At 46.6% G+C, this 10000-nt stretch overlaps 1 protein-coding gene across 3 annotated transcripts in view; it reads right to left on the minus strand.

Moving 5' to 3' along the window:
• LOC117762142 (E3 ubiquitin-protein ligase RNF123) overlaps positions 1-10000 on the minus strand; it is a 65782-nt gene that overhangs the window by 7410 nt on the left and 48372 nt on the right. For all 3 annotated transcript variants that reach the window (XM_034586637.1, XM_034586635.1, XM_034586638.1), the window contains exons 37-38: positions 9025-9248; positions 4767-4861 (exon numbers count right to left, since the gene is read on the minus strand). In XM_034586637.1, the coding sequence (XP_034442528.1) occupies positions 4767-4861; positions 9025-9248 (319 nt within the window). The remainder of the gene's footprint in view (positions 1-4766; positions 4862-9024; positions 9249-10000) is intronic.

The following is a 10000-nucleotide window of genomic DNA, read 5'->3' on the forward strand; positions in this document are numbered from 1 at the left end:
TGAGGCTGGCAGACTGTAGTATTTCCGACCTCATAAAGTCGTTAAAGAACAGAGGTTCCTCAAAAAGCCACAATCCAGGTGTCACATTATTTCCTCGTGTGAAACGAAATGTCTGCCATGCCTCTATCACCGATTTGTAGAACGGGGTCAGCCCGGTGAGATCCATTTCCTCAGGTCGTAATAGGAAAAGATGCTTGTCATACCCTGAGCTACCAGCTCTCTTCAGCAGCAGCCGAGCTGCATCGCACCATCTCGGGCCACAATTATACAGTAGTCTTTGTGCTGCCCGAATTCGAAAAGCGGCAAGCTTGGACTGGACGTCTACCAGCCCCTGCCCCCCTTCAGCCACGGGCAGATAGAGGACTGCTGCCCGAACCCAGTGCTTGCCAGACCAGAAAAAATGACCTGGTACTGCCTGACCTCTCCACTGTCCCACCAACAAAGCCTCACTCTTTTCCCAGTTCACCCGTGCAGAGGAAGCCTTCACATATAGTGAAAGTGCTTCTTGTAAAGTATATACATCATGTTGATTGGAAACAAAAACATTTAAATCATCTGCATATGCAGAAACAGTGAGGGAATAATCAGGATCTGGGAACCCGGGCAGCGAGAGACCACTGATCTTACCCCTCAACCTGCACAGCAAGGGCTCAATGGCCAGACTGTATAGCTGTCCAGAAATAGGACAGCCTTGTCTTATCCCTCGCTGTACAGGGATTGGTCGACCCAGCCCTGTCCCCATCTTTATCATACATTGTGCACCGTTATATAATAGACTAAGCCATGCCAGAAAACCATCACCTAAACCAAAAGCTCTTAATGTGGCAAATAAATAGGAGTGATCCACTCTATCAAAAGCTTTCTCCTGATCTAGGGACACAATTCCACAGTCGAAATTATAGTTTTTACATAAATCAATAACATCTCGTATCAGAAAAATATTGTCCATGATTGTCCGATCTGGTACGCAGTACGTTTGGTCTCTGTGGACAATCATCTCCAAAATGTTTTTGAGTCTGTTAGCCAAGGCATTCGAAAGCACCTTATAATCCGTGCACAGGAGAGCAACGGGCCTCCAGTTTTTGAGTAGGGCCAAATCTCCTTTCTTTGGCAGCAGGGAAATGACCGCTCGCTGACAAGAAACAGGAAGTGATCCTGTTCTCAGGCACTCCAAGAAGACTCCATGCAGGTCGGGACCAATGATGCTCCAGAACCTCCTTAGAAGATCATTGGAGAAACCATCAATACCTGGGGTGCTCGTCCTGCTGCCATCTGGTTTATGGCATCTGTCAGCTCCTGTAGAGTTAGCTCAGAGTCGAGGGCAGCTTTCTCCTCGAGGCTGAGCTGCGGTAGTCCCTGCAGCAGTTCCTCACGGCACTCCATGCTGCAACTTTCTGCACCAAAAAGGTCGGTGTAAAAACCTGACGCATGGCTCCTCATCTCGCCCGGGCTGGTGGTTATTCTGCCCCCTGGGAGTTTAAGGCAGGTCAGCTGTCTCCTCTGCGCAACTGATCTCTCAAGATCGAAGAAAAAAGCAGTGGGCGCATCCATGTCTTTTAGATGAAGAAACCGAGACCTTACAAGAGCTCCCTTAACCCTCTCCTGCAGATATGAGCTCAATTTCAACTTTTTTTCTTTCAGTAACGTTTGACCTGTGGTGGTATCTGCAGCTAAGCCCTCCTCTATGTTTGTAATACTGGCCTCTAGTTCTTGAATGACTGCCTTATATGTGGCAGTGGAGTGGGATGTGTATTGTTGGCAAAACACACAAATTTGTGCCTTGCCTATCTCCCACCAGAGCTTTAAAGAGCTGAAATCTGTTTTTCTATTTTTCCACAGCTGCCAAAAGAGCTCAAAGGCTTGACAGAAGGCAGTGTCCTGCAACAGTTTGTTATTGAAACACCAGTAGGACTTTCCCCTCTCCCCTGGTGAAATTACTAAGTCTATACTGACTAGATGATGGTCTGTAAAACCAACAGGGCTTATGCTGCTATGGCCCAGCCTGGATCTAAGGTTTTGTGATATGAGAAACATGTCCAGTCTGGCTGCAGTCACCCTGTTATCTCTGACCCTCGACCATGAATACTGTCTGGCTTGTGGATGCTTGATCCTCCAAGTGTCAATCAGATCTTGATGTGCGATGAGACTATTGAGGGTCTGTGATGACTGGGGATGAGGTTCCTCACTGGTCCGGTCCACAGTAAAGTCCAAAGTGCAGTTGAAATCTCCACCGATAATTAACTGATCCTGATGATCATTTTTTAGTTCATTTTCTAGTAAATTAAAAAAGCGGACTCTCTCTGAACCTTGATTGGGGGCATGTACATGTTCATGAAAACAAACACTGTACTTTCTATTTCTGCCCTAACTATTAACAGCCGCCCCTTTACTACTTCTGAGCTGGATATGATGGTTGCATTTGTTGTTGTGAACAGGACAGCTACTCCTGCAGTAAGGTTAGAGCCATGGCTAAGGGCATGAGGACCCCCCCCACCACAAACCCCAGTCTACTTCATCCCTAGGTGTCGTATGTGTCTCTTCCAAAAATAACACAATGTGTTTCTGAGCAGAGATCTCAGCTATGACTGCTCTTTTCTGTCTCTCCCTCCACTGATGTTTAGCGACCCTGTTTTTAATTTCTTCATAGAAAAATCAGAGCAGAGACGGACAGGAAATACAGGAGTCAGTGAAGAAGGAGAAACACCATGTGATCATTTTGACGTACTCCTGGTCTTTCTCGTGGTTTTAGCTTTCGCATCTTTCCTCATGGTTGTCATATGTTTTTAAGACGGAAGCGTTTCTTCTCATCCAGCCGGTTGAAGCCAACTTGTCACAGATCTAATGAATTTATCGCTTTCTTCAAAGTATTCTTCTGCTCTAACCGCCCCCCCCCCCAGTGTAGAGGACAGTGATGGAGCGTTGTTACTCTGTTGCCGTGACATCAGGGCTGTTGTCTCTGCTCATGTTTATGGAAACTGAGACTCAGACTCCAGCAGCTGACAGCTTTTCAAACCATCACTGATTTAACTGCACTACAGAGGCTGCAGGAGAACCACCCAGAACCAGAGTCCAGATCACTTCCCCAGAACCAGAACCAGAGTCCAGATCAAGGCCCCAGAACCAGAGTCCAGATCACTGACCCAGAACCAGAGTCCAGATCACTGCCCCAGAACCAGAGTCCAGATCACTGACCCAGAACCAGAACCAGAGTCCAGATCACTGCCCCAGAACCAGAACCAGAGTCCAGATCACTGCCCCAGAACCAGAACCAGAGTCCAGATCACTGCCCCAGAACCAGAGTCCAGATCACTGACCCAGAACCAGAGTCCAGATCACTTCCCCAGAACCAGAGTCCAGATCACTGACCCAGAACCAGAACCAGAGTCCAGATCACTGCCCCAGAACCAGAGTCCAGATCACTGACCCAGAACCAGAACCAGAGTCCAGATCACTGCCCCAGAACCAGAGTCCAGATCACTGACCCAGAACCAGAGTCCAGATCACTGACCCAGAACCAGAACCAGAGTCCAGATCACTGACCCAGAACCAGAGTCCAGATCACGGCCCCAGAACCAGAGTCCAGATCACTGCCCCAGAACCAGAGTCCAGATCACTGCCCCAGAACCAGAGTCCAGATCACGGCCCCAGAACCAGAGTCCAGATCACGGCCCCAGAACCAGAACCAGAGTCCAGATCACTGACCCAGAACCAGAACCAGAACCAGAGTTCAGATCACGGCCCCAGAACCAGAACCAGAGTCCAGATCACTGACCCAGAACCAGAACCAGAGTCCAGATCACTGACCCAGAACCAGAACCAGAGTCCAGATCACTGACCCAGAAGCCCTGTGCTGCACGTCCTCCCCCACTCTTTGTCCGCCCCCCTTCACAGGTTGCTCTCTGTCCTCTCCAAATAAAATAATACACCCCCCCAAAAAAATACATTAAAAAGTGTTTTCTTTTGGAGTTTAGACCAAATATTATGTGTGCGTGTTAGTGTGTGTCTGTGTGTGTGTGTTCTCCCCTTCAACATTTCCATGTGTTTAAAACAATTATAATATTCACTGAAACGTTTTCTTTAAAGATAAAAATAATAAACTATTAATGTAATTTAAATCTTATTATACAACTGTAGATTTAAAAGTTAAACAACACAAAAACAGATTATTTTACACAGCGTGAGTAAGAGTTCTCTTTAGAAGAACAAATCGCAGATAAGAAAATATTAGTGAAAGTAACAATCTTCATACAAACTGTGTCAGTGGCTTTTACACAGTTAAATATGATCAGTGACACAGACCAGAGGTAAATACACTGATGTCAAGTATTTACTGTTGTGTACAGTTGTGTACTGCTCTGTGCTGCTGTGTTCAGTTGTGTACTGTTGTGTACAGTTGTGTACGGCCTGGTCGTCGCCTCACTCACACTGACTGGCTGACGTTGAGTGTGGTTGGTCAGCGTCAGACGCAGCAGGAAGTTTCCCGTCATTAGAGCGAGAGCGGGGCTCCATTAGTGGGTTTGTGGAAACAAACCTCAGATTGTGTGTTTTCTCGTTCATACAGTCTGGCGACAACAACACAATCTGACGTCCATTACAACAACGACAACGCTGCAGCTCTGTGTGTGTGTGTGTCTCCCTCATCCATAATGAATGTCTGTGTGGTGAGTGGACGAGGAGGATCAGGTTTCCTCTGCAGAGGAGGAGCAGGAAGTGGTTTCTGAAGGACGATCGGTCAAACTGCCTGTAGAGACGGTGTTTGTACTTACAGCTGTGCTCGCCGCCGCCTGTTTGGACTCCTCAGTGAGAAACGCCAACATCAGCTCCACCTTGTGTTTCTCCTCCTCGCTGATGTAGTCGGTGTCTGTCGGAGGAAACACAAAGAGACGCATTAACACACCTCACTTCCTGCTCTGACGTGTTTTTATTCATGTTCCTGGACATGTGAGCAACCTGATGAGTTTATGTTATCACTTCCTGTTGTGTCGCTCGTTGTTAACCTTTCCTGACGACCACAATTCAGACTGACACTGACGTCTAACGGCTAAAACTCTCAAACTAACTTCTCTTTATTTGAAGCTGAACCGAAGACAAGAGTCACTGCTCTGTAAACTGATCTGAGTCTGAATCTGGACACACGACATCTGGGAAACTCTTCACAGATCCTGTTACAGCTGAAGCTCCAAACATAAACCACAGAGGAATAAAGTATACGACAGTGAGATCGAATGACGACAATCAGACACAGGACGGTGAAAATAATCAGACCATCTTTATTAACTTCACAACCGGAGTCATCGCCGTACACTGAGTGTTTGACCCCCGACCCACCGACCCCTATCAACTCTGACCCCCAGACCCAAATTCCAGGAAAGACTTTTCAGAGCGGAACCTGCAGGAGGCGCCGTTACACAGTGAGCCGAGTGATGAAGGACGGTGTGGGGCCTCAGAGGGGCCTTTTCAGGGGCCCCTCTGAGGCCCCGTCATTACTGAAGCTGCTCATTATAAAACTAAAGCCACCTCCGTCCACACGAACACAAAAACACAACCCCAGAGTTTTCAAACTAAACGAGACCAGCAGCGGTTAGTCTCTGATTTAGAGAAAACTCCAGCCTCAGAATGTCGTCACCAGAGCAGTGGATGTGCTGACCTACAGCAGGTGTGAGGACAGGAAGCAGAGTGACAACGAGTCTGAAGCGAAGACGCTCGTCTCTAACACTGACGTCATTAAACGTCACTGGGACGTGAGACACTAAGCTTCATTTACTGTTCAGTGAAAAACAGATAAAGTTGTTTCACTTTCACTTTTAGCAGCTCGACTCCTCCCTGTCTTCCCTCCCTCCCTCTCTGAGGTGCTGAGAAGAATGACATCACAGCCGATGTTGTGATGGGACAGGACCTGTCCTCATTACAGAGACATTTCACCTGTCAGGCGAGGCACAGGAGGACAGGAGTTTCCAGAGAGGAGCTGCTGCTTGAGACGAATGTCTCCCTGTGGACGTTTTCTGTCCAACAAAGACGAGACCCTCAGGCTGAACAGACGCATCACAACCAGCCTAGGGACAACTCTGGTCCCTCAAGACAAGATGGAGGACATGACAGTGAAGGACATCCAGTCTGAAGAATTCCACATGTTTGATATGAGAGATTTTAAATTCAAAGTTTCATGTGACTTTGATTTAAACCAGTTTCACGCTGCCACAGATTCTATGACACATCACCTCTGCTGCAGATACGTCAAACTATTACAAGTTTAAAGCTGCTGAAACTGAGACGCTTGGAAATGATGACAGTTTAGAATTAGCCTTCTCTGATTGGTCTCCTGTCACATGACCTCCTTCAGGAATAAAACCAGTGAATCACAACGTGGAGAATCGAAGTGTTACTGACTGTTGTGTTTGCAAACAGCTGCTAGTTAAATTCAGTATTTCACATGATACAGCTGTTTACATGTGAAGGAGACCAGATAATATTCTGTTTACACCGACACGTGCATGCCCAGTGCATGTGAGGTCATGTGACCTGTGATATCAGATGTGTTGTGTGGACGAGGATTAAAATGGACAGAGATGGTTTTAGTGTGAAAATTCCTCCTGGACGCAGCCTCAGGCTGGATTTGACTTTTCACTCATCAGTTAGAATCTGCTTCAGTAGATTAAAGTAAGAGTTTCAAGGTTTAAAGTGACATCTCTTCAGTTTATGATCCGTCCACACTGGAGCAGTTTCCCTCTGTTTACACATCCCTCCGTCCGTCAGTCTGCCCCCCCCCCCATACTCCTGCTGTATCATGAGCAGTGATTGAAATCTCTCACTGCAGAGCAACGTGGCAACAGTCCAACGAGCCAATATCACAGGCCGAGGTGTTTCCACTCCTCCGCTGAAAGAGGATCTGTCTGAGTGCAGGAGAGGGGGGAGCGGAGGGAGAGAGGGGGGAGTAAATGGAAAGACAAATCGAAAGCCATCAAGTGAGAGGGTGAGAGAAGAGAGAGAGAGAGAGAGAGAGATGAATAAATGAACGAGAACCAGAACAAAGGGAGTTTCTTCTCAGCACTTACAGAAGAACAGCTGATGAAGTCGAGTCCTCGCTGGTTTATTTTGCTCACATACGAACATCTTCCCTCAACACTTCATTACACCAGGACGACAAGTTACCACAGAAAGAAGGAGATTCGGAAAAACTGAATCTCCAGATGTTGGAGCTTCTCTGTGACGCTGACGATTTTTCAGGAAGTTTATCACGTTCACCGTCCAACAAGTCATCGACATAAACGAGTGACGAGGAGCTCGTGAAACGACCTGAATCCACAGATCAAACGATGCAGATAAATCACTGAGCGGAGCCGAGGGACAGGTTGAGTCGTGTTCAGGGAGAAATGGTGGTTTGAGTTGAGATAAGTGAAGGTTACAGGAGCTTGATCGATGATCGAGGTTAAAACAGCTTCAGAGACGTCACCGTCTTCTCACCAGATAACGAAGTCATGACCTCAGTTGACAGATTGTGATTCTCTGGAGCTTTAATGTTTCCCATTAATGACTCATGGTCTCATTCATCTCATGATCTGAACATGAAAAGAACATGAAACATCTGTAACTCAGTGAACTGAAGATAATGTGAGACACGGCAGACACGTGTGTGTCGTCAGTGTTCCTAACTAACACGTCCTCCTGGTCATGTGACCTGCAGCTCTGTGATTAAACTCCTTCATTATCCAAAGGAAACGCTGACGCAGCAGAAACACAAACTGTGTAATGAATGAATTCAGAGGATCAATAAAGTTTCTCTGGAGTCTGAAGCGGCTGGAAGTAAAAACACAGGTCGTCTGTAACGAGTCTCAAACACAGTGTAGTAAACAGAGCCGCAGTACACAGCTAACCCTGCTAACCCTGCTAACCCTGCTAATAATAACAGAAACATAACTGCAGTCAGCTAGCTGAGACAGTGAAGGCAGCACAGTGTCTTTATTTAAAAGAAACTACTCAGCACCATCTCATCCATAAAACATTCAGGACTGAAGATCTGAGTGCTACCAACACACATGCATCAACACAGAGTACACACACACACACACAATAAGCAGCAGCATCATTATTCTGCCACAATGTCAGAACAGGCTCCAGTGTTGTGTTGTGTTGTTGAACTGTGAAACATCACAACAGCTGACCACCCCCTCCACCACCACAGCCACAATGACTTCCTGTTTCTCTGTCAACTGGTCATTTAAATCCAGAGTCTCAGTCAGACTTTCAAAATAAGAGCAGCTAAACTCATGTGATGTCCCTGTTTGCAGTGAACTCTGTCACTGGATCACTGTGATACTGAAGGAAATAAAAAAACATCTTCAGTATCTGATTTCTCTGATTGGACACCCATAGGAAGTGATTGATTATTGATAATGTCAATTTCAATTTTCATGTCCTGACAACAACATAAAATGACCTCCACACACACACACACACACACACACACACACACACACACACACACACACACACACACACACACACACACACACACACACACACACACACACACACAGTCCAGATGATGCCATGCAAGGTGGTCATGGAAACGTCCTGTGTTTCCACGACAACAGAGGAGGATGCCGCTGTGGCCAGGCGATCCCCTGTGGTGCTCAACTCTGAGGTTCTTAGCCTTTTGCTGTGGCTGCATGTATGAGCACACACACGGAACAGACTATTGAATAAATATGTCTTTTGATTGATGATCTTTATTTGACTGATCTGATATCAATTCATTAAATCCTGAATCTGATGCTTTTAGTCCACATCGTCTTCCTGAAGACGAGTGAAGCTTTAACCACGTTTGTCTCCTGTGGTCCCATCTCGTGTGAGACGTCTGACCACACGAGACTCACGGTGACTAACGGGGTTAAAGCTTCACACACTCTGGAGGTAAGGGAGTTTAAGAATGAAAGACAAACACAGATGTGAAAGGTCACATTCACACTATTCATTCCCTCTCAGCTGATCTATGTTATATGTTCACGTGTCTGTGCTGTTACTCACATGCGTGCAGAGAGAAGTGTTTTCGCTCGGTCGATCCTGTGTTTCCTGCGGCTGAGGGGATGGGAGGGGCCACAGACGACCCCAGAGATCCGACTACTGGACGAGCGGGGGAGGCGGCTGCAGGTAAGGATCTGGAGGGCTCCGCCCCCTCTCCCAACAAGTGTTGGATGGAGTGGAGCTGGAAGCAGGGGTCAGAGAGCAGGACGGACGCAGCGCGAGATATCCTGAGAGGGAGGAGGAGAAACATTAAACATCTGATGTCATGAAGAGAAACATTTAACTTAAATCTACAAACACCTGATCCAGATTCAATGTCTGTATTTATTTAGATCTTTTCTAGTCTTGATGACCACTCGAGGATCTCTTCAGTTTTACCATCCACACACATTCATACAGTTCATCTATCACACAATGTCAGTAATCAGGGCGGGAACTTGGGCTCAGTATCTTGCCCAAGGACACTTCAGCAAGTGGAATAAGGGAGAATGGGATCAAACCACCGACCTTCTGGCTCTACATCCTGAGCCACAGCTGCCACGTACGTAAATTACGATAAGTTTAACAATGAATATTTATACAAACATGGAGGATGAGTTCATCAGGTCGACACACACGTGTTTTTCGTTGGTTGGCAGTGAAAACACTTTTTTGGATAGTTTGGACTTTTGGACCAATCACAGGAAGTAGAGACAGCGTTAAACAAGAGAAGAAGAAACAGAAGCATCTGCAGGACGTTCATTTGGTGCATTTGAACTAGTGGGTAGTACTGTAGTACTGTAGTACTGTAGTTCTGTAGTACTGTAGTACTGTAGTTCTGTGCAGTACTGCGCCTGAAGGTGCTAATGCTGCTAGTGATACCATCGTTACCATGACAACAAGATGAAGCATTTCATTCATGTTCTTCATTCAAACAGAAATACTACTTCCCCCCCAACTGACAACACGCCCACATCAGACGCTGTCTACAAACCAATCA

The sequence above is a fragment of the Hippoglossus hippoglossus genome, chromosome 5 (genome assembly GCF_009819705.1).
Source record: "Hippoglossus hippoglossus isolate fHipHip1 chromosome 5, fHipHip1.pri, whole genome shotgun sequence".
NCBI lineage: Eukaryota > Metazoa > Chordata > Actinopteri > Pleuronectiformes > Pleuronectidae > Hippoglossus > Hippoglossus hippoglossus.